The following is a 26,220-nucleotide window of genomic DNA, read 5'->3' on the forward strand; positions in this document are numbered from 1 at the left end:
CATTTTTTGTTTTTGGATAATATATGTTGTGGATTTTTTTTTTTTTTTTCAACAGTCAGTGTGCCATTTCGATAACTTTAACCATTACTGAATTTTCACCAAAGATACAAAAATTATGCTTTCTAGTATCACAGCATTAGATGTTGTCATTAAGTTTTATGACAACTGAAAACTAAACTTAGTTCATTAATATACCAAAATTTAAAATGTTCAACAAAAAGAGATGTTAAAAGATAACCTTTGGACACAGTACATATGTACAGTATTATGAAACATATACCAAGCTACAAATGTTGTTTGGCAGTATTATTATTATAATAAAAAAGAAGCGCCAAGCTACAAGGGCTATACAGCGCTGTTTGGCAGTAAAAAATATTGAAGATACACTTGAATGTCATCTTGCAGGAGTGGGTACATGCAGTTCTTCCATGTGGATAGGATAACAGTGAATCTAGGTAATTTCACTGAAATGTTTTTATAATGATTAACTAACTTTTTCCTTTTCCTCAACAGAGAATTTGTTTGCACTTGCAAGGAAGCTCTGGATCTGAACAACTCGGTTATCAATAGTGATCAGTATGAATATCAGATGGCTTTAGAGAGTAACTTTTCTGAGCTCTTGCAGTCACTTTCATCTATTCTCAATGAGCCTCTTCTTGCAGCTCAAGTTGCCATTGATAGTGTTTTAAAGAGATCATCACAGCATTACCTTAGCATGATAAGCTCACCAGGAGGAGCCAGCAGTGCATGAAATTGCATTGCCAAGATGTTTAAAGAAGGTAAACAAATGTTCTTAAAGTTATTGAAATTTTTCTGACAATTTCTTGAGCATTTGTACACATGCCTTTGATATTCTTATCAGAGTTGTGTCAAAACTGTTTCAGATGTTCTAAAGAATTATACGAGATATTGCATTGAATAATTTATCTAGAATAGTGCTAACTTACAACTTTATCATAGTCACGTACCTGAACTTCTGCAAATAGAGTAATGGCATTACGAAGATTTCATCATAATGAAATAGTTGAAGTCAAAACAAAACACTGGATACAAACTCTTTTTATATGCTGGTGAATGTAGTTTTTCAAGATGTCAAAATAATGTGCCATGGATAAATATTTTGTAGATAGAGCATTTTTAGAAATTTGAGTGCCATTTTTATCGAGTTTTAGTATTATTTGACGTATCCCGGTGATTACTTGGCAGGTATAAAATTAAATTTTTATTGAATCTCATACTTGTTGGAAAATGAATGGTCTAATTTTTTATTGAATATTACCAAATCTTAAAGCTGAATAAAAAATGAAATAAATATATGGTCTGATAGTTTTAATGTATGTGCCTATATGTTAGTGTGTAAATCTTTATATGCAGTGGGCTTCTTATTGGTTAAGGATGAAGCTCTGAGGCAGCTAGCTATATTGTATTTCATGGAGCACAATCTGTGGGGGTTATTCAGTGCTTGATCCTCCCCTAATCGTAGCTGTTCTCTGATCTGGCAAACAGTTGACGATCACAGGGCTGATAAGTGTTAATTCACGAGAACCCATTTTTTTTTATTGTAAGCAGTCTGAATTATTTTGACATGTAGTAGACTTAATTTTTTTTACTTCATTCCCATTTTGCATACAGTGAACAAATATGATGACAGCAGCAACATTTAATGTATAATTATTATGTTGTCATAGCTCTATGTAAATGTAAATTACTGTCTTAATAGACACTCTAAAATACATTATGTTATTAAATTGTACTTAAACTTTTCAAGGTATTATCCTGTAACATCCATTTAAAAGGAAAGATTTTTCCCCAAATAATGCTATAAATACTGTTCTCAAAAAAGTCTGACATTTGTCTTCTGCTTCCTTAAAGAATTGTTATAATCACAATTTGTGTGCAAATTTTGAGATACATCATTAATATCCAGCAAGCATCATCAATTACTATTGAGGGGTAAGACTTATCAACAGTATGGTAGAAAGACTGTGTGCAGAGCAAGCCTTTATAAAACTAATTTTGTAATTTTGCTCTGTAGAGCAAAACAATTTAGTTGGCTTATTATTATTATAATCAAAAAGAAGAAAGTTTAGTTGGCTTAAAAATGTTCCATTTATAGCAAAATATAGCATATATATATATATATATATATAAAGGTTTTCTCTGCACATACCATAGTGTTTTTCCACCATTATGAGTTACTGCAGTTATGTACAGTACGATTCTTTGATACTTCATGACAGGATATAATTATTCCAGTATTTCTTGGTGTATGCTGTATCAGTGTGCATGGATTGTAATTTTTATACATGTTTGAAAAACACTAAATCCATAATGTACATTGCATCTGCCAGAAGCATTTCTTTAAAATTCTATTTGTTTCTTATTGAATCTCTTAATGGCTGCTTTCAAGTCGAATTTAATACACATTTTCCTGATTGTGTGTTTAATGGCATATATGAAATGATTTACTTGTTTTTAAGTACAGTTTTGACAATAGATGTATGATCTAAATGAGTCTTGTTTGAATTTTGATATTGACAATGGCTTTAGTCTCTAGGGGCCTTAAAAATATTAATTGCTAAGGCATTTAGCAATATATGGAATAAACAGTTAGGTGAACTGTTACTATTTTAATCTGAGAACAGTTCTACATTATGCGAATGAAATTGTATTACTTTTTTACAATTAAATTTTAAAAATAAATGATTGTGACATAGTATATACTATAAATGTTTTACATGTTCTCATAGACTAACCAAACAACTGTATTAAAGTAAAAAGTGATAAGTAAGCTCTAGTATTGAATCTCATTGCATTTATTGTATGTTGAATACATTTTCTCATGAAAGTAATTAATGTTCTAGAAAACCTTTCAGTTCAATTTAAATGTTGATAATGTGAAAAGTTTTTGATCTTAATTTTTTATGAACCTAAATGTCTTTGCTTATATAATGGTGCTATAAACATGATAAAAATTGATATACTGAATGTTGTGCTGACTGTGGTGATGGTTATAAGCTCTGGATGTTTAATGTGCTGTTTATGATCATAATGTTGTTCATTATATTTTTAATATGTATTGTGTGTAGGTATAACAGAATTGTCTAAGGTGTGCAGGAAATGTGCTTCACTTTGTCTGTTCACTTCTTTGCTACTCATTTTATGTAGCAAAAAATATCAGCATTAAGCTGCACACTGAAAAATAAATTTTGGCAAGCAAAGCTTGAATGTTGCAATATGATACAATATATAAAGAAAGGTTATAAATTTTTAAACTTTATAAGGCATATTACAATAAAATTATTTTTAAATAATTATATAGAGGCGAGTTGTTCAATGGTCATCATTTAATTAAAAGACTAAAGGTACCAAAGTTAGATACAAAAATTATATTAGGAAAGTCATTTCAAGGGAGATTAATCCTAATATTGTATAAGGGTTTTGTCTTGAAACATTATATTGGTATTTGCCTTCCTTGATAGTAGTAGTTCTAATAATTCACATTAGTGTATAATTACCACATCAACATTGTATATACAAATGATTTGAAGGTATATTTCTGATTAAGTGTTCTGCCAGTGACTAATAGTCTGTTGACCAAGGCAGCTTAGGTGTTTCTATCTTGGTTGTTTAGTAAGCAACACTTATGAATATAACTTCTTTGGTGTTCGAAAGTGTATGGTATAACATGAAATTAAAACATCTAAATCATTCAGATCTCTATACTAGACTTTAGTGTGGGAATACATTAAATGCTCAAGACATGTTAACAAGGAAGCATTGATATATGTACTCATCAGTAACAAAACAGCACAAAATAAATAGTCTAATAATTCTTGGTCTCTTCACAAGTAATGAATGAGATGTGCACTGGTGGAACTTTATAAAGTTCTTCATAAACTGCCTTGCTTAAAATTAATGTAGTAGTAGTATTTTGAATGCTGATAGTATTGGCTTTGCTCTCACATCAGTGCAGTATTCCTTTTTTTAATATCTGTTAATGTTAGAGTAATATACTCATCATCATCATCATGCATTTCTTGATACATACTGTTCTTTGATTTTTCTGTTTCTTTATAATTTTCCATGTTGAAACTCCTGAACCTACATTAAATTAAAAATTGCCACCCATGAAAACAGAATTTCGTAGTAACCAGTACTTTATTTGTAACCCCTTTTGGTATAATTCATCAGAAAAACTTGCACCAAAGAAATTTTAGCAGATACATCTTGTCTTTTCTTCTTTGTTATTATACTTTTTATAGTTTTATAAAATATGTAGATATATATATTAATGTTAGTTAAGAGAAAAAGTAGACTTTTTAACCTTAGCTTGGAGAAAAAAAATAGAACAAGTACCTTTATTGTGAATGCTCGAGAAACTGGCATATTTTCAGATTTTTGGAGAAGCCAACATGGTCTCGAGTCTGAAGTTGCCAATTTATGTAGATTTTCTGTAATTAATAATTTTAGTTTCTCTAGTTGTTAAACTTGTGCAAAATCTTTGTTTCTTGGCAATAATGATTTTGCTAGTTTTGTAAATTTGGACAGTATTGTTTTTCCTTTATTTCCTTTATTATTCAGTTATCAAGTGTCTTGCAGTGTTATCTATAAATTTAGCCCTTCTTTGTCTCATCAGGAATGCACAAAATTTTATTTTTAACTCATATTTGTTTAAAAAAATTTTTTTATATTTTTCTTAATTTTCTTTGTTATACTAAAGCAGTTGTGCTGCCACTTCAGTCACCATGATCCTCATGGTGAGATCAGTGGTTAGATGCCTTCATGACCCAGTGCAAGACGTATTGTACCACAACTTGCAGTACAGTAGGGCCTCACTGTACAGCGTTCCGCTAATACGGACATTTCAGATTATGACCAACACTTGCTATATGGCTCCCCTCCACCTGACTTTCTAATATGGTCACTGTGCCCAACCCAGTTTGTTTACATTCTCCATGAGCTCTGTGTCTCTTCATTATGTCTGGAAACTTCCCAAAATTTCAAGTGTTGTAAAGTTATTTCATATTTTATATTCGTACTATACTCTGACAATTATACTTATGTGTACCTGTACCTAAGTAAATTTACATACTGTGCTGGCATGCAGATACACATTAAGTGTGTCTTACGTCTCAAGACGCCATATTAATAATGATAATACTCAATAATCACTGAGGCACATTAACCCTTTGACTGTCGCGGTCATATATATACGTCTTACGAGGTACCGTGTTTGACGTATATATACTACTCAAATTCTAGCAGCTTCAAATCAAGCAGGAGAAAACTGGTAGGTCCACATGTGAGAGAATGGGTCTGTGTGGTCAGTGTGCACCATATAAAAAAAATCCTGCAGCACGCAGTGCATAATGAGAAAAAAAAAACTCCAACCGTTTTTAATTAAAATGCCGACTTTGTGGTCTATTTTCATATAGTATTTATGGTTGTATTCTCATTTTCTTGGTCTCATTTGATAGAACGGAAAGCATATTATAGAAATAGACATGATTTTGATTGATTTTACTATAAAAAGAATCTGGAAATGGAGCTCAAACTAGGGGAAATGTTTGATTTTTGCCAATGTTCAAAAGTAAACAAATGATGTCATTGTCCAATAAATGTCCAACTAGCCATTCTAATATGCAGTCATGAATGGGTTGATGTTATTTATACAGTTATTACAGTATTGCAGTAGTCTGCATAACAGTAAATCTTCTATTTTTTGTTTGAATAAAAATTCAAAATAGAAAGCAAGAGTAATATCAGAGGGGCCTGGAGACGTGACTGATGAACAAAGAAAATGTTATTTTAGAGCCAGGAATGTCTGCATTGTTCATTCTGGACCTTATTTTGAAATTGTCATATTTTTTAATTTTCGTGAAATTGGCCAAATTGCAAATTTCTGACCACGTTATTGGGCAGTTGAAATTGGTAAATGGGGAGTTTCTTGTACTCAATCGATAGACAAAACGGAGTTCTAAAGAAATAGCTATGAGTTTGGTTGACTGGAACAATGGAATTAACCGAAAATAGGGTTCAAATTGGGCGAAATCGCTGATTTGTAAATATTGCCGAGGTCGCTAACTTCGTGAGAGCGTAATTCCGTCAGTTTTCCATCAAATTTTGTTTTTTTTTAGTGTCATTACAATCGGGAAAAAATTCTCTTATCATTTCATACAAGAAAAATAATTTTTTTTTTTTATTTTGCGACACCAGGAGACACCTCAGGATTGGGGGTTGCGACAGTCAAAGGGTTAAATGTTATATTTTACATTAATATGCACATTTTCACTAATCCATCTATGATATTTTTTCAAAATTATATAATAAGCACTCTACATAACGTATAAATATGATAAATACACCCTACAGTAGAATAAATTAACATAAATATGAGATGTTGTAGTCAGGCAACTTGTAGGAGTGATGGCAAGAATTAAGTTTTCTCTAGTCCAACATCAGAGAAAATGTGTACACTATAGTATTACTGAGGCTAACAGTAGAAAATTATTCCTTTCGTATGCCTTCACCCAGAGCGTCATCTCTTACCCTACATTAAGACTACAAATATTTTAAGGCAAGTAATGAATGAACTGCTTGTGCATTTTATCGCTGTGGGACGCTTTAACCTGTAAACGGTCCAAACGTATCTATACGTTCACTACCGTACTGACCCAACTTTTTTGAGAAAAAAAAAAACAGTTTTTTAATTGGAAAAAAGAGCATATGGTACCCAGGCATCCCCAATTATTTTAATATGGTGCACAGTGAGTGCTCACACCCATTCTCGCATGTCTAGGCGACTCAGGCTTATCGTGGCAATGTTAAATGTAGGACACATAAAACGTATATATACGTTTGGGGCACTAGCGGTAAAAACGTATATATACGTTTGGACCGTTAAATGTCTAAGTACATTATGTGTGGGTGGGGTGGCCTGGTATGGTAGCCTGGCTGTCATACCTACCACACCTGATTTCTTACAATAAATACTACTCATCTCACCCTACATTAAGACTACAAATATTTTAAGGTAAGTATTGAGTGTACTGTATGTGTATTTTACTTTTTTATTGTTTTATAATGCCTAGTTCTATTGCTAACTTAATACATGTTAGTGTACTCTTGTTATCTTGTATTTATATGCATTTATGGTGGAAAAAAATGGCTATCCACTTTACAGCAGGTAGCCTGAAACCTAACCTGCCGTACAAGTGGGGCCCTACTGTACTTGAATTATTCAATGTATACATCTGCCTTTAGTTTTCATTAGTCATCTCAAAAATTAAAACCAAGGTCTACTTGAAAAGTGAACAAAGTTTTTCAGTTATCAAATGACTTGCTGGTACAGTATTGTGTCTGCAGCATACTTGCAAGTTATACAAGGCATTGCATATCAGAAAAGAGCAATTGCCACCATAGCCAAACTCTGGGTTAACGAATGAATTGCTTCCTTAATGCTTCATCTGTGGGAAAGTGTAGATATTGTCTTCTGCATCTAAGTTAGGCTGAGCCCCTTAAAGAATCTTAACCTGAGCTTCATAGCCCCAATATCTCCTATGCCTGTGTTTTTCTCAGTTGATTCAGTTTGGTGTTTATTATGTGCAGTGCATCGTATTGAACTTGCCTTTAGTTTTGCTGTCTAAATATTAGGAATGCATGAAAAATAATTTAATTTGTAGCTCCATTTCTTCCATTTTTGCTTTCATTTTTTATTTTATAACTTTTTCAAATATGGTATATTGAGAACAACCCTGTTGATACTCCAGTAGCGTGATTCCACTAAGGCTTTCGGTGTTTTATTTGTTTTGATGATTTGGAGAATACACTGTACCTCAAACAACTTCCGTAACTTGAAATATTCTGTACATGTGTACTGTATGTGTATATTTTTTAGTTTTGTTAATCTTAGAAAAAAAAGCATCTTAATGAGCACTGAAATCAAACAGATCTGCAGATTGAACCACATTATGCAAAATAATTACAATATATTTCATAAAGCTGTCTGCACTTTTGTATAAACTCAGTTTCTGTATACAGTATATTATGTGTAGGAGTTAAACTAATATGAATACTCAGTAGACAAGTTATAAAAAGTAAAAAAGTCACACTTTGATGAGACAACTAAAACGGCTATAAAAATAATGTAGTACTCTCATGATTGTAGATGAATGGTTCAGAGAACCGACACGTTGATGAATTAGACACGTGCAACTCTTGGGTATCTTTATTGAGGAAATGTTTCGCCACACAGTGGCTTCATCAGTCCATACATGGGAGAAACTTGAAGAATAGGAGGAGAATGAGGTAATCAGTCCCTCAACCTTGAGTCGATGTGGTCAGTCCATCCATCTTGAATAGAATATGGCATATGTGCAGAGAAGCAGTTTATAAACTGTAGGCAGGAGAGGTGCAGCAGGCGTAGGTGGTGTCATATTTGTTCAATGTGGAAGTAAGTCGTGCCCAAGGGTTAGGCAAGCGAAGAATTCCCAAGTATTAAGATCCCAAGAAGTTGCAGTGTCTGACAGGATTGTAGATGAATGGTTCAGAGAACCGACACGTTGATGAAGCCACTGTGTGGCGAAATGTTTCCTCAATAAAGATGCCTAAGAGTTGCACATGTGTCTAATTTATCAGTACTCTCATGATTACATTGTTGGTGTTTCATTTGCACCAAGTTAATATAAAACTGTCAAAACCAAGAGCTTCTTAGTTAAGTAAATCTTTTGATCACTTATTAAAGTGAAGGTAGCATTGCTAACATAATGCATCCTATTCATGAATAAATCTTATGAAATTGAATTTAGAGTACCAGAGAATACTATTTCTCAGCTCATTTTTTTTTTTTTTTAACAAGTCGGCCGTCTCCCATAATAACAGTTCCTCTCAACCATTCCTGCATAATTACTGTGTAGAGTATAGTATAATAAAATTCCAGACACTGGCTGACTTGTAAAGACATAGATAGCACTTAAAAACAAAGGAGGAGAAACAGATGGGAAAATGGGGGTAGTGGGAAGATGGAGGGAGTGTTTGAGTTGTTAAATATTGATGAAGAAAGGGAGACATTGATTTCATGCATTTGATAGAAAGGTACTGTATGACATCTTGAAGGAGTGAAGAATAGCCAAATGTGAGTAGAGAAAGTGCATGAGGCATGGGATAGAATGGAAATAAGTCACTGATTTTTTTTTGGTTATCCTAGGTACTTTACAAATACAGTGGACCCCCGTTTAACGATCACCTCCCAATGCGACCAATTATGTAAGTGTATTTATGTAAGTGCGTTTGTACGTGTATGTTTGGGGGTCTGAAATGGACTAATCTACTTCACAATATTCCTTATGGGAACAAATTCGGTCAGTACTGGCACCTGAACATACTTCTGGAATGAAAAAATATCGTTAACCGGGGGTCCACTGTATGCTGCTATGTATGATAATCTATGTAACTGTATTTGTCTATACCTGAATAAACTTACTAAAGGGGGTAAAGCAACTGGGATAGATGAGATCAAGATAAAAATGTTGAAAGCAGATATTGATATAATTTTATAGTGGTTGGGCAGCGCTGTATGTTCCTTGTGGGTTTATCGCTTGGTTTTGATTATAATAATACAGTGGACCCTCGACATTCGATACTAATCCGTTCCTGAGAGCTATCGAATGCCGAAAATATCGAAAGTCGAATTAATTTTCCCCATAAGAAATAATGGAAATCAAATTAATCCGTGCAAGACACCCAAAAGTATGAAAAAAAAAAAATTTACCACATGAAATATTAAGTTTAATGCAATAGAATAATAACAATAAAGTAACTGACACTTACCTTTAATGAAGATCTGGTGATGATTGATGGGATGGGAGGAGGGGAGAGTGTCGAAGTTGTTACTGTTTAGAAGGGGAATCCCCTTCCATTAGAACTTGAGGTAGCAAGTCCTTTTCCGGGGTTACTTCCCTTCTTCTTTTAATGCCACTAGGACCAGCTTGAATGTCACTGGACCTCTGTTGCCATTCCTTTAAGATTTGTCTAAAATGGGCCATAACATTGTCATTGTAATAGTCACCAGCATGGCTTGCAATAGCTGTGGTAGGGTGATTTTCATCCATAAAGGTTTGCAGTTCAACCCACTTTGCAAACATTTCCTTAATTTTTGAAGTAGGCACAATGGAGTCCACAACTGGCATAGGTTTCTCAGGGTTAGCCCCAAACCCTTCGAAATCTTTCTTAATTTCCATACTAATTCTCACCCTTTTTACCACAGGGTTGGCACTAGAAGCTTTCTTGGGGCCCATGGTGACTTATTTTGCAGAAACAAGCACCAAAAACAGTGATAATATGGAATGTATCGAATGTATCCTTAGATGCATGCACACTGGCTGGCTTGTAAACACTGGCACACATGGGGCAGTTCAGGCCACACGTGGACACGTCTCGTACGAATCGTATCGAATATCGGGTTTTCCATCGAATGTCGAGGCAAAATTTTTGCGTTAAAATGCATCGAATGTCGGATTTATCGAATGTCGGTGCCATCGAATGTCGGGGGTCCACTGTATAGTAGTTGGTATATATGTTAAATACAGTGGACCCCCGCATAACGATCACCTCCGAATGCGACCAATTATGTAAGTGTATTTATGTAAGTGCGTTTGCACATGTATGTTTGGGGGTCTGAAATGGACTAATCTACTTGACAATATTCCTTATGGGAACAAATTCGGTCAGTACTGGCACCTGAACATACTTCTGAGTGAAAAAATATCGTTAACTGGGGGTCCACTGTATATGCATGAAAGGGAGAGAATGCCCATAGATTAGAAGAAAGAATTCATAGTTCTTTTGTATAAGGGGAAAGGGGATGGATAAAAGTTTAGGAACTATAGGAAAATAAGCCTGTTGAGTATAGTAGGTAAAGTGAATGGTAGAGTTATTATTGAAAAAATTAAGGGAAAGACAAAGTAAGACTGCAGAGAAACAAGGTTTTAGGAATGCTAGGGGATGTGTATTCTTAGTTTTTGCATTGAAACAAGTTAAGACTAATTAGATAAAGGTAAGGAACTTTTTTGTTTTATGATAGAATGTAAGTGTGGGGGAGGTACGTGAGGCATTACGTAGAATGAAAGGGGGTAAAGCAGCTGGAACTGATGGGATCATGACAGAAATGTTAAAAGCAGGGGGGGATATAGTGTTGGAGTGGTTGGTACTTTTATTTAATAAATGTATGAAAGAGGGGAAGGTACCTAGGGATTGGCAGAGAGCATGTGTAGTCCCTTTATATAAAGGGAAAGGGGACAAAAGAGATTGTAAAAATTATAGAGGAATAAGTTTACTGAGTATACTTTGCTCACACTCCAACAGCACATCAAGTATTAATAACCATTTGTCTCCATTCACTATCAAACACGCTCACGCATGCCTGCTAGAAGTCCAAGCCCCTCGCACACAAAACCTTTACCCCCTCCCTCCAACCTTTCCTAGGCCGACCCCTACCCCGCCTTCCTTTCACTACAGACTGATACACTCTTGAAGTCACTCTGTTTCACTCCATTCTCTCTACATGTCCAAACCACCTCAACAACCCTTCCTCATCCCTCTGGACAACAGTTTTGGTAATCCCACACCTCCTTCTAACTTCCAAACTACGAATTCTCTGCATTATATTCACACCACACATTGCCCTCAGACATGACATCTCCACTGCCTCCAGCCTTCTCCTCGCTGCAACGTTCATCACCCATGCTTCACACCCATATAAGAGCATTGGTAAAACTATACTCTTATACATTCCCCTCTTTGCCTCCAAGTTCTTTGTCTCCACAGACTCCTAAGTGCACCACTCACCCTTTTCCCCTCATCAACTGTGACAACTGTGAGAACTCCCACTTTATGTGTGATTCTTTATCTTTTAACTCCACGCCTCTTGCCAAGACCCTCGCATTTACTTCTCTTACAACCCCATCTATAAATATATTAAACAACCACGGTGACATCACTCATCCTTGTCTAAGGCCTACTTTTACTTGGAAATAATTTCCCTCTTTCCTACATACTCTAACTTGAGCCTCACTATCCTCGTAAAAACTCTTCACTGCTTTCAGTAACCTACCTCCTACACCATACACCTGCAACATCTGCCACATTGCCCCCCTATCCACCCTGTCATATGCCTTTTCCAAATCCATAAATGCCACAAAGACCTCTTTAGCCTTATCTAAATACTGTTCACTTATATATTTCACTGTAAACACCTGGTCCACACACCCCCTACCTTTCCTAAAGCCTCCTTGTTCATCTGCTATCCTATTCGCCATCTTACTCTTAATTCTTTCAATAATAACTTTACCATGCACTTTACCAGGTATACTCAACAGACTTATCCCCCTATAATTTTTGCACTCTCTTTTGTCCCATTTGCCTTTATACAAAGGAACTATGCATGCTCTCTGCCAATCTCTAGGTACCTTACCCTCTTCCATACATTTATTAAACAAAAATACCAACCACTCCAACACTATCCTCCCCTTGCTTTTAACATTTCTGTCATGATCCCATCAGTTCCAGCTGCTTTACCCCCTTTCATTCTACGTAATGCCTCATGCACCTCCTCCACACTCACATCCTGTTCTTCTTCACTCCTAAAAGATGGTATACTTCCTTGGCCAGTGCATGAAATTACCGCTTCCCTTTCTTCGTCGACATTTAGAATTTCCTCAAAATATTCTCGCCATTATTATTATAATCAAATAAAGTGTTAAACTGAGAAGGGTCATGCAGTGCTGCATGGCAGAAAATAGTGCCAGGGCTATAAACAGCTAGGTGGAGAGGGGATCAGAGGTGAGGGGAGAAAAGGGCTGGAAGGGACACTAAGGGCTGTGTGTCAAAGCTTGTATAGTAAAGCAGTTACTGACAAAGTCAAAAAGTGATCATAAGTCAAAGGCAGGACCAGATGGGTAGATAGAGAAGTGATGTGGCAGATGTTGCAAATGTATGGAATGGGTTGTATGTTACTAAAGGCAGTCAAGAGTTATGTGGATAGTGATCCCCTCATGTTAGGGCATGTAGGAAAGATTATTTTCTAGTAAAAGGATGTGTGATTGCACATCCTTTTACTGGATTGCACCATGAGTACTTAACATATTTATAGATGGGGTTGTAAAAGAGGTAAACACTACTTGACTCACGAAATAGTAATGACACGAATGACGGCATTGAGGGGACTTGAGCTAGAGTTCGTCACGGCCACGCTAGCTGGAGATTCGTCTGTAAAAACTTGCATTTGTGGTCACAGTGGTGCCTATGCTAACCTTCCTATGGTGTAGAAATATACCTAGTTGGACGAATCTTATTGTGGCTAGCTGGTCCAGTGGCTAATGCGACGGCTGGAGTTTTGAGACTGACCGCGGGTTCAATCCCGCCCGTGGTATGGTAGATAAACACTAAGGAGATGGGGCAGAGTGAAGGATTAAAAGATACTCAGCAACTAATTTCATACATAATGGGAATTGTCACTCTTTTTACTGATAACAAGGTTCTTTTGGAAGATTCTGAAGAGAAGTTGCAAAGCTTGTTGGAGGAAATTTTTAGTGTATATAAAAGAAGGAAATTAAAGAGAATATAAAAAAGCATGAGGTGTTGAGGGTAAGAAATCTAGGTGGTAAGAGACTGGATATCAGATAGGAAGAAGTATGGAGGAAGTAAATGTGTTCAAATATTTGGGGATGAACCATACAATTGTTTAGGGGAAAGAAAGGTGGACATTGCAATGCAGCATCGATGGAGACAAAACTTCATTGTAGAAATGGAAGGCATTCAGATTCCATCAATGGAACTGAAGATATGGGAAGTACAATGCTTGCATTCTTAAAGGAGTGGGTGGGGATTTTTGCAGTTTAAAGGGCCATCTGAGTTGTCAGCATGCTGAACTCTAGAAACAAGTCTTGGTCCATACCTCTGCACTTTCTCTAGTTTCTTACAATGCTTCCTTGGGTGTGGGTTCCATATGGGTGCTGCATACTCTGGCAAGACAGTGATTGAATGAGTAATGGTGATACTGTCTTCATTTTTGGATCACCCTACCTCTGTTGGAGATGGCTGCCGTGTTAAAAAAAAAAAATAAAAAATCATGTAAAATGTAACATGTGTTTTGCAGCAGCATGCCATTCCTTTTTTAAATTCTGTGAAGCTAACATTTTAGGGCCACTGTGTAAATACTATAGGATATTTTCACTGTCGGTCATAATCATGTACATTTACATTATATTTTTTGTGAATTCACGTTTAATTTTTAATATGACAAACAGATAAACCTTATCAGTATAAGGTTAACAGGAATTTTATTGACAGTCTTTGGCTTGCAAAAATAATCTTGCAGTTTTGTTCATTGTATGCTTTAAAGACATGTGTCTGTAGCATCAGAATCAGTTGGCTTAAATATTTTCAGTTCATAAAAGGCAGTGTATTCAATATTTGAAAATTAATCACTACATTTCTTTGTAGTGCATAACTGCACATGAATAAAGAAAGTATGGTACAAGTGACTCTGAAGTGAATTTATTTAGAATATGGATTGTTGATTTAGTTAAATATTATTGTTAGACATAAAATGTTTGTATTTTGATAGTGTATTTATGGCCTTACTGCATTGTCTTAGAAATACATTTGCATAAGTTGTATGAACTTTGAAAATTATTTGATGTACAATTAGGCTTATCCTGCTAATAAGGTGCAGCTTTATGTAACTAGCTATTGGCTAGTGTATATTACAGTGGATTAGAATGCTCACCTACATGTGGCTGCAGGCCCTGGCATCACCTCTCAACTTGCCAGATTCATATTTACCTGTCTTCATGGGCCCTATCGTACCTATTCTTAAAACTATGTATGAAGTCTACTTCCACCACATATTCAAAGTCATTCCACTTCCCAACTACCTTAAGACTGAAGACAATACTTACTAACATTTCTGTGACTTGTGTGTCATTAGCTTCCAGCTGTGCGCCGAGTGTTTCTCGCCTCTCAAACAGCCTGTCCCTGTCTGCTCTATCAGTTCGTCTTAGTATTTTGTATGTTATCATGTCTTCTCTGGTCCTCCTCCCTTCCAGAGTTGTTAAGATTCTTTTAGCCATTCCTAGTAGCTCGTACCCCTGAACTCTAGAAAAGTCTTGGTCCATACCTCTGCACTTTCTTTAGTGTCTTACAATGCTTCCTTGGGTGTGGGTTCCATACGGGTGCTGCATACTCCAAGATGGACTCAACATACTGCACACTGTATAAAGCACCTTGAAGGACTTTGTTGTATTACCTTGTAATTTTTTTTTTAACACATTTTTTGAACCACAAACAATTGCTACTTAAACTAAAATTAAGTCTTTTGCAGTTTTTAGTTTTTATTTTTTCCATCTAATATTAAAAAATTTGACAAGACTGTTTTCAGTAACTCCTTAAACAAAAAATTATGCCAGGCAGTAATCATATATTTTTACATTGTCAAAACAGTCTCCCACTAAGATATATACACATTTTGGTAACAAATGATTATTGATAAAATACTGTAAAGATGTCCCTGACTTTATGCAATAAATACATTCCGATCTCAAGGCAGCTGCACTAAGCTCAGTCGACACTGGATTCTGTGCTATACGATTCATACAGCTTTAGCTTGTGTTTTAATGCATAATAATTTAATTTTCCACAGTGAGAATGTTCAATACTCCTTGTAAACTTCACCTATCACATACAGTGAATGTACATTGCACACATGGAACTAATGCTAGAAAAGACATCCCGTGTAGGTATTTCTTATAAAATGGAGGAAACCTGTATTCTAAATTAAAGTTGCAGGCATTTAGTACAAAGAATAGAGTCTATAGTAGAGAACTAGCTACACCAAAAACTCTGGCAGAAACCTTTGCCCTAGTTTGTTGCTTACCAGCCAACAGTGTCAGAATGATAATGGTAATAATAATAAATAAATAAATAAATAAATGATTAATAAAAAAAAACTAGTAATTTGGGATTTTGTAATTCTCGAGCACCTATTCTTTCAAAAAAAATTCACAAGTGCTCGCATATCAAATCATAAATACAACTGCAAGAAAAAAAGAATACTAAAGTTCATATTAAAGAATGATAGTATTATCATTAGGATTGAAAGCTCTAGAAAAGAGGTGTGTTTTCAACTGAGACCTGAGAGCATAAATGAATTTTTGACTCCAGACACGTTTACCATGTGTAACTGACTATTGCTTCACTGAGTTACTTATTAAAATGCAGTATAAAATACAGTATACATTACTAATTTTAAAAAGAGAAACTTTCATTTTTCTTTTTAGGTTATCCTGCCTTGGAATGTGTATATATTTTTGAGACACCCTGTGTGGTTATGGATACTAAAATATACAGATTCAGTACTTAAAACTATAGCAATTGAGTTAGGAAGTCATCTCACCAGTTTATTAAAGGTAAAGAGGTAAGGCCCAGGAGCTGCAGCTCCCACCCTGCACACTTAAAAGGTGTATTAACAAAGACACATGCACATACCAATAAGTAATGCATATTTTTCTTACATCCACAGTATATACCATAGTGTAATATGTAATGCTGATTGTGTCATTGTAAATGTAAAATTTAGTTGGACAGTTTATGTACAGTATATATTTTTTGGTATGGAAGAAATGGTCTGTTATGTTTTGCTTGCATACTTACAGTATTAATTCTGAAGATTATAATAGTACTTTAAGAGTGAACAATGTAGTTTAAGATTTATTGAGAGTTTACAATACTCTTGATTCTTCTCATACAGTTATGTGCAATAGGGATCCCGATATGTTATAGCAATGCATTGCATCCATGACTTTTTAGTATTCTTCTTATTTGTGGATCATGAGTTACAGTCAAGAAGGAATGGTTTGTTTTGGATCATGTAATAGAAGATAGGCTGTGGTAGTGTCTGAAAGCTGCTCTTTTTTCATTCTGTGATGCTTTTAAAAAATGTGCATTAAGTCTTACTGTGATGTGTGTAAAATCCTCTTATTTTTATTCTTGCTGTGACTTGTGTGAAAAATTATTCATTCTAGTATTGCTGTGATGTGTATGTGTGAATTTTTTTCATTTTACTTTGCAAAGTTTTGTAATAATGAGCCTCATCTTTCACCAACACTAAATATTCCTGTAGTATCCAGTAGCTGTTATCTTCACTTTATCTAAGACTAAAAGTAATTGGGGGCAACTCATTGTAGTTAGCTTTGGCAAATCTTAAAGACAATGAAGAATTAATAAATACTTTTGCAGTTTACTTATAAAATACAATGAATTTGATTAAAACCAAAGTAACTGGGGGTGGGGATGTTCAGTAAGTAAAAATCCGATAAATTTACATCTAACTTTTGCCCAGAAAATTATTTTTATAAGCAGGGGAGGGTAACCTCTTGCTCTATTTAGCCATAAACTAATCATCATGCTTGTAACACAGCAGTTCTATTAGTGGCTCTCTCCATTCAATCAGTCAATCAATCAAGTTTATTCTCTATAAGGATTACAATGTGGGGTTTACAGATTTTGGATATTGTGTGGTTTACATGTTTTAAAATACTAATTACAGAGGGGGCCACTAGGACACCTAGCATGGCTAGGCATTTCGGGCAGACTTAGATTAATTTTAAACTTTAAATTATTACAGATTATGGTATTAAGGCTAAGTGACTACATTATAGTTTGTAAGTTTAGCAATGTGAATGCGTTTGTTTTGGCACAATACATAGTGTCTATATTGGAGTATCATAGGCAAGCTTATGACTAGTAAAATGACTATAGTAAAATCTGAATTCAGTATTTATCCTTTAATCATTGGCTGTCTCCTACCAAGTTAGGATGAACCACAAAAGGAAACATTCACCATCATTAAACAAAGCATGTATGTACAGGATATATTAATCTTTTCGCTACCTCAGTATACAATAGTGTATATAACTGTACAATGTACAGGTGTCTTTTTTACATATATTCATTTCAGTCAGGCAATCAGCACTTTTTTAACACCAGCTGTCTCCCATTGTGGTAGGGTGCCCTAAAAATGAAGAAACATGTCCTCCATCACCATCTTGCCAGAGGTGTGCCAACACTACAGCTCAAATTACCCTCCAATATGTAGTATCTCCACCTCTTCTCCAGAGTGCAGGCATTGTACTTCCCACCTGCAGGACCATCTAACCAGTTTCCCTGAATCTCCATAAATGTTACCTTGCTTACACTCCAACAACACATCGTCATAAAAACAACTTGTCTTTCCGCACTCCTATCTAACATGTTCACACATGCCTGTTAGATGTCCAAATCCCTCGCATATGAAATCTCCTTTATGCCTTTCCCTCCAATCTTCCTTAAGGTGACTCCCTTCCCTCCCTCCCTTCCACTACAGATTTATACTCCTTCCAAGCCATCTTCTTTTGCTCCTCTCTTTCTAAATTTCCAAATTGCCTTAGTAACTCCTATGACACTTATAACTATTCTGCATAATAAGACTTCATTACATTTTGCAGCCTTTAGTTATGTTCAGTAAAAGAATATTACACCTTTGGAATTACCAAAAAAATGGACAGCATATAGTAGCAAATTTGTGTAAAGCCACATAAGAAGGAAACCTGTATACAGTTGTACTTAGAATTACAACTTCCTAACTTACAAATTTCCAAACATACAATCCCATAAAATTAACACCCATGCTCCAGCCTATACTGCAGATTTTTAGACTTGCTACTCAAATTTTAGACTTTTACAAAAATTTTCTAACAATCTTTTACATTGAGTCCTTAGTGATATGTTAGCTACTCAACATGCCAGGCTCCTATGGTAAATTTACTACAACCCACACCCAAAATGCTAAGTTACTAAGTAAACAGTGAAGAAATTAAATACAAGTACTCTAGTATGTATAGTGTTTCTTATTTTTTAATAAAATGTTAATTTTCTTGTTATAAAGTTCGTAAATGCTCTGATAGCTCAAATTTTAGCACTCCATGTTGTAATGGTTTTGTGGCTTAGATTATGTTTCTTAATAGTCTGTCATAATGCCCTGGTAGCTGGAATCTTTTTATATAACAATCTATAGTAAAATATTTATTTACCTATTTTATTTTTTTTATATTTTTAATGTTTTCTAGTATGTTATTTGATGTCTCTTATAATAAAATCAAAAGAATCGTGACAAAAGAGTTTAAATATTGAAAAATGGGTCTGAACCTTGAGCTCACCCTATACTTTTTAAGTTATAATCAAATCAGCTTAAGATTTTTCAGCTTGTGACCAATTTTAGGGAAAGCATTAGTTCATAAACCAGAGGTACACCTATGTTTTATGTTTGTCATGATTTTTTTTTTTTAAAGCAGAAACGATCAAACTATGCTCCTTAAAATAAATTTCAGTTTTTTTGAGAACACTGTCTTATTAACTGATACAGTGTATATTTTTGTGAATTAACATGGTGAAAATTTCGTACCAAAACTGGCTTTTCAAAAATTACCTCTTACAACATTTAATTTAATATTACTAAACCTATTTCAGGTCAGCATACATTTAGTCATGGGTTTCTTCTTTTTTCAGTGGGAGGCGACCGGTGTGTTAAAAATATTTACTATACTAACCCATTGCTACCGGCATTTTAGTCGCTTCATACGACATGCATGGTTTACGGAGGAAAGATTCTTTTCCACTTCCCCATGGAGAAGAGAAAATAAAGAACAAGAACTATTAAGAAATAAGAAGAAAAACCTAGTTGTGTACTCGCCTAATTGTGGTTGCAGGGGTCGAGACTCGGCTCCTGGCCCCGCCTCTTCACTGATCGCTACTAGGTCCTCTCCCTCTCTGCTTCCTGAGCTTTGTCATACCTCTTCTTAAAACTATGTATGGTTCCTGCTTCCACTACTTCACTTGCTAGGCTATTCCACTTCCTGACGACTACGACTGAAGAAATACGTACTTCCTAATGTCCCCGTGACTCGTCTGAGCCTTCAGCTTCCAGTTGTGACCCCTTGTTTCTGTGTCCTCTCTCTGGAACATCCTATCTCTGTCCACCTTGTCTATTCCCCACAGTATCTTGTATTTCGTTATCATGTCTCCCCTGACCCTTCTCTCCTCCAGTGTAGTCAGTCCAATTTCCCTCAACCTTTCCTCGTACAACATTCCCCTGAGCTCTGGGACTAGCCTTGTTGCAAACCTTTGTACTTTCTCTAACCTCTTGACGTGCTTGACCAGGTGTGGGTTCCAGACTGGTGCTGCATACTCCAGTATGGGCCTAACATGCACAGTGTACAGTGTCTTGAACGATTCCTTATTAAGGTATCGGAATGCTATTCTCAGGTTTGCCAGGTGCCCGTATGCTGCAGCAGTTATTTGGTTGATGTGTGCCTCCGGTGATGTGCTCGGTGTTATGGTCACCCCAAGGTCTTTCTCCCTGAGTGAGGTCTGTAGTCTTTGTCCACCTAGCCTATACTCTGTCTGTGGTCTTCTTTGCCCCTCCCCAATCTTCATGACTTTGCATTTGGCAGGGTTGAATTCGAGAAGCCAGTTTCTGGACCACATGTCCAGCCTGTCCAGGTCTCTTTGCAGTCCTGCCTCATCTTCATCCAATTTAATTCTTCTCATCAGCTTCACATCATCTGCAAATAGGGACACTTCAGAGTCTATTCCTTCCATCATGTCATTCGCATATATCAAAAATATCACTAGTCCTAGAACTGACCCCTGTGGGACCCTGCTCGTCACAGGTGCCCACTGTGATACCTCTTCACGTACCATGACTCGTTGTTGCCTCCCTGATCCAGTGCAGTGCCCTCCCTGTTATATGTGCCTGATCCTCCAGCTTCTGCACTAATCTCTTGTGGGGAACTGTGTCAAAGGCCTTCCTGCAGTCTAGGAAAATGCAGTCAACCCACCCCTCTCTCTCTCTCGTGTCTTACTTCTGTTACCTTGTCATAAAACTCCAGCAGGTTTGTGACAGGATTTGCCTTCCATGAACCCATGCTGGTTTTCATTTATAATCTTGTTCTGTTCCAGGTGTTCCACCACTCTCCTCCTGATAATCTTCTCCATGACTTTGCACACAATACATGACAGACACACATGTCTGTAGTTTAGTGCCTCATTTCTGTTTCCTTTCTTAAATATGGGGACTACATTTGCTGTCTTCCATTTCTCAGGTAGTTGCCCAGTTTCAAGGGATGTGTTGACGATTGTGGTTAGGGGCACGCACAGCATCTCTGCTCCTTCTCTAAGGACCCATGGGGAGATGTTGTCCGGTCCCATCGCCTTTAAGGTATCAAGGTCACTTAGCAGCTTCTTCACCTCTTCCTCGGTTGTTTGTATGTCATCCAACACTTGTTGGTATATTCCCTCTTGATGTTCCCTTCTGTGCTGTCTTCCCAGAGCCCTTCCTGTCTCTACTGTAAAAACTTCCTTAAATCTCCTGTTTAGCTCCTCACATACCTCCTGATCATCTCTTGTGAGTTCTCCACCTTCTGTCCTCAAGTCTGATCACCTGGTCTTCGACTGTTGTCTTCCTCTTGATGTGGCTATACAACAGTTTCGGGTCAGTCTTTATTTTCGATGCTATGTTATTTTCATACTGTCGCTGGGCCTCCCTCCTTACCTGTGCATACTCGTTCCTGGCTCTGCGACTAATCTCCCTATTTTCATGTGTTCTCTGCCTTCTGTACTTTTTCCATTCTCTATTGCACTTAGTTTTTTGCCTCCTTACACCGTCGGGTAAACCAGGGGCTTGTTCTGGTCTTCCCATTGTTTCTGTTGCCCTTGGGAATAAACCTTTCCGCTACCTCCTTGCATTTTGTTATGTATTCCATCATTTCATTTACTGGCTTTCCTGCCAGTTCTCTGTCCCACGGAACCTCCTGCAGGAAGTTCCTCAACCCTATGTAGTCCCCTCTTTTATAGTCTGGCTTTTCCCATTCAACTCCTGTTACTCTCTCCACTTGCAACTCTACTATGTATTCAAAGCACAGAACATGTATGTATATACATGCATGTGCATGCCTGTGTAGTGTGACCTAAGTGTAAGCAGAAGTAGAAAGATATATCTATTATCCAGCGTGTTTATGAGACAGAAAAAAGAACCAGCAATCCCACCATCATGTAAAACAGTTACAGGTTTCTGTTTCACACTCGCTTGGCAGGACGGTAGTACCTCCATGGCTGGGATTCAGGGAAACCGGCAGGTCGGACCCGAGTCCTGGAGATGGGAAGTACAGTGCCTGTACTCTGAAGGAGGGGTGTTAATGTTTCAGTTTTATAACTGTAGTGTAAGTGCGCCTCTGGCAAGACAGTTAAGCGAATGATGGTGAAAGTTTCTTTTTCGGGCCACCCTACCTTAGTGGGAAACTGCCGGTGTGTTTATTAAAAAAATAAATTTAACTTCAAAAAGCTACAGTACTGTATTTAAATTTTGCAATGTTATTGAAATGAATTCACACTCAACTGATTTGACAAAATAATCTATTTTATAAGCTATGGTTGCAAACTCTGCATAAAGAGCATGACATATTTACATAGTGTGTACAGTCACAATGTTAGGCTTTTCCAACATAACTGTTAAAGTTCCAAGTAATTCAGCCAGATTTTATGCTATCCTGTATGGTACTGGATTGCTGCAGTGATAGATTAATTTTTTAGGCACTGTACCTACAATGATTGATACAGATGGCTTATTACCTGTGACTGTAGTATTAGTGTTCACCCTTCAAAAAAATGGGGTGCCTTTATAATAGTGAAGGGTTCTTGATTCAAGGAATTGGGCCTACCTTTCCTTAAATCAAACCTGATTTCAGTGTCTCCTATTCCCCAGGTGCTGTATGAGCCAAGTGGGTTTAGGGCTTCCCCATGAATAATATTTGTGCTCAACTGTGCACCATCACCAATCTGTATGTACTAGATATATACAAGAGAAATGCTCAATTCACTGTTTGATAACCTCTATTCTGCATGTTATTTTTGCTATGATGTCATTTGTGTATGTGTAACTTACCCATGTATTAGTGCTCTGCTATTTGCTACTTTGTTTTTATTTTTTTATAAATTTCCATGTACTGTGTTGTAATTTGGAGACTTGTATTATAGTAAAGCACTGAAAGTTCAGGTTGATTAGAGCCAGAGATATTCTCCACTTATTATCCATCCTGCCGAACTGCCTGTAGAAATCCAAGACAAAATTTCAAGAAGTAATTTCCAAGACAACATATTATAGTACAAATCAAATACCATATGAATGTCTGAATACTAAAACTTTTAAATTTACTGAAGTATCAGAGTCCAAACTTTCAGTGCTTAACTGTGTACTCATCATTACTCAGACTACCAGTTGACTCAGCAGCTGCTACAGGTTATGTAGCTTAGGTATTATGTTACCAGCAGACTTATCAGTATATAGAACTAATGAGCATATACTCTGTTAGACTCAATTGGATATATTAGACTTAATATACTGGTACTGGCATAATGCTGAAAATAAAATTTATTCATATTCCCATACTTTCAAATTTAATAACTGTTAGATCTGCATAACCGAAGCCCTATTTCCTTTGTACAAGTTAAATGCCATGTCAGTTTTAGTGCCTCGAGTTTTGATGCAGCTAATCTAGAAATTCAATAAAATTTATTGTTAAATCTAGTTTTTTATTACTCCTTAAAAGGCTTCATACCTATTGAAATTCTGTTGGGAAATGTGTACAAATATTTTGCTAAAATTTAATTCAAATCTTTCTAATACAGCCTCTCCTCACTTAATGATGGAGTTCAGTTCCTAAGACCATGTCAGTAAACGAATTCGTCGCCGAGCGAGGAGCATACTCTATTGGTAGTGGGTTTGTGTCAACCATCTTTGATATTGTTTTAATATCACCTTTGCACCATTTATAACATTTCTGGTATGTCTTTAAATGTTTGTACAGTAGTGTACAGTATAGTGTAATAAACAATAGAGGAAATCAGCTGTAACATATTTAGGTATGCATACTGGTCAGAGCCTGTCGTAAGTCCAAGTCGTCAGTAAATGAATACGTTGCTAAGTGAGGCCTGCTACTCTCTCTAGCCTTAACTCTATCCATCACCAAGGATTACGTTTGTGCCTTGGTGCTTTTCGCTCATTCCCTGTTGAGAGCCTCTATGTAGAAGCGAATGTTCCATCCTTGTCTGATCGCCGTGATGCCCATTGCCTTCGCTACTATGTACGCTCTCACGAACTCCACAATCCTTTCATTTATAGAATGGTCACCGATATTAGTAGACATTCTTTATTCGTTTGCCGCCCGTTTGCTCCGTCCCTTTTCTCTTCGCCTACATTCACTCGTCTTCCCTTCAGTTACCACCTTTATATGTTCATGTAGCATCTCACTTTTCCCTACCCCCCTGGGAAGTTCCAGCTGTTCGGGTCTGTTCTTTCTCACTCCCTTGCTCGAAAGCTCAATTGCCTACGGTGGCTTCCCGCTCTCTTTTTCTTGATCACTTCCACTCCCATTCTCAAGCCACCGCTGTGTACACAGATGGCTCTAAGTCTTCAGACGGCGTCGGATTCGCAGCAGTGTTTCCGGACAGCGTCGTGCGGGGGCATTTACTATCTTCGGCTAGCATTTTTACTGCTGAACTGTATGCCATTCTTGCAGCACTTATTCGTATCGCATCTATGCCTGTGTCATCATTTGTGGTAGTCTCAGACTCCCTTAGTGCTCTACAGGCTATACGAAAATTTGATACATCTCACCCCCTAGTCCTCCGTATCCAACTTTGGCTATGCCGTATCTCTACGAAGCATAAAGATATTTTTTGTTGGGTCCCTGGTCATGTCGACTTACAGGGCAATGAACAGGCAGACACTGCTGCGCGGTCAGCAGTACATGACCTACCAATTTCCTATAGAGGTGTTCCATTTCTGGACTATTTTGCTGCAATAGCTACCCACCTTCACGCCCATTGGCAACAACGTTGGTCAACTCTGCTTGGTAACAAACTTCATTTTATTAAACCGAGCATAGGTTACTGGCCGTCTTCTTGTCATCAGTGCCGTGGTTGGGAGACCACTCTCTCCCGTCTTCGCATTGGCCACACTCGTCTTACTCATGGGTATCTCATGGAGAGGCACCCTGTACCTCTCTGTGAGCAGTGTCAAGTTCCAGTATCGATTAGCCACATTCTGTTAGACTGCCCTCTCTATCAACGAACACGCAGAATTTACCTCCAACGCCGTCTTCGTTCTACTACTCTCTCTACCTTCCCTTCTTGCTGATGGACCCTCCTTTAATCCTGACTCTCTCATTGACTTCTTGACAACGACTGATTTACTCCACAAACTCTGATGATGATACCTTACGCACTCCCCTCAGCCCTTTCTAGCTCAGTCTCTTGCTGCCCTTTTACCCTTTCACCATCCACTGCTCCGCTGTTATCCGTAACCTATTACTCATACACCTCCCTTTTGCCACCTGATGCCCTCGCTTCCTTCCTGCCCTGCAGCGCTGTATAGCCCTTGTGGCTTAGCGCTTCTTTTTGATTATAATAATAATGCTAAGTGAGGAGAGGGTGTATTAGTAAATCACGAACATAGATATTACATGATGTAATGGATATATGGATTTTTAAAAAATACTGTATAAAAGAAAAGTAAATTTTTGTTTTATACTTACAGTCCTGTATTTAAAAGCCTATGATAGATTATTTTATATACAGTAGGGCCCCACTTTACAGCATTTTGCCTTATGGCATTCCGCTAATATGGACATTTCAAATTATGATCAATACTCGCTATACGGGTCCCCCACTTGACTTTCTAATGTGGTTACTGTGCCCCACCCGGTTTGTTTACATTCTCTGCGAGCTCCATGAGCACTGCCTCTCTCCATTATGTCTGGAAACTTTCCAAAATTTCAAGTGTTTTAAAGTTATTTCATTTTTTATAGATGTATACTCTGATAATTATACTTAGGTGTACATGTACCGAAGTAAGCTTACACACTGTGCTGGCATGCAGGTACACATTAAAATCAGTAAGATTTTCTTATTCTTCTTGAGGACACCATATTAAAAATGTTAGATAGGAGTGAATGAAGATGAATGGTATTTGGGACCTGACGAGCTGTTGGAGCAGGATTTTCCTTAATTGTCCTGCTAAGTAAGAGATGTACTGTCTCTTATAAAAATACACGTTGCAACACCCCTGCA

At 36.8% G+C, this 26,220-nt stretch overlaps 1 protein-coding gene across 8 annotated transcripts in view; it reads left to right on the forward strand.

The window, feature by feature from the left end:
• Ziz (dedicator of cytokinesis protein Ziz) overlaps positions 1–23,673 on the forward strand; it is a 165,901-nt gene extending 142,228 nt beyond the window's left edge. For 6 of the 8 annotated variants that reach the window (XM_070084220.1, XM_070084225.1, XM_070084227.1 and 3 more), the window contains one exon: positions 514–23,673. In XM_070084220.1, the coding sequence (XP_069940321.1) occupies positions 514–751 (238 nt within the window). In that variant the 3' untranslated portion in view covers positions 752–23,673. The remainder of the gene's footprint in view (positions 1–513) is intronic. The other 2 variants (XM_070084222.1, XM_070084223.1) reach the window with 2 other exon arrangements.
• The last annotated feature ends 2,547 nt before the right edge of the window (positions 23,674–26,220 follow it).

This window comes from Cherax quadricarinatus, chromosome 12 (genome assembly GCF_038502225.1).
Source record: "Cherax quadricarinatus isolate ZL_2023a chromosome 12, ASM3850222v1, whole genome shotgun sequence".
NCBI lineage: Eukaryota > Metazoa > Arthropoda > Malacostraca > Decapoda > Parastacidae > Cherax > Cherax quadricarinatus.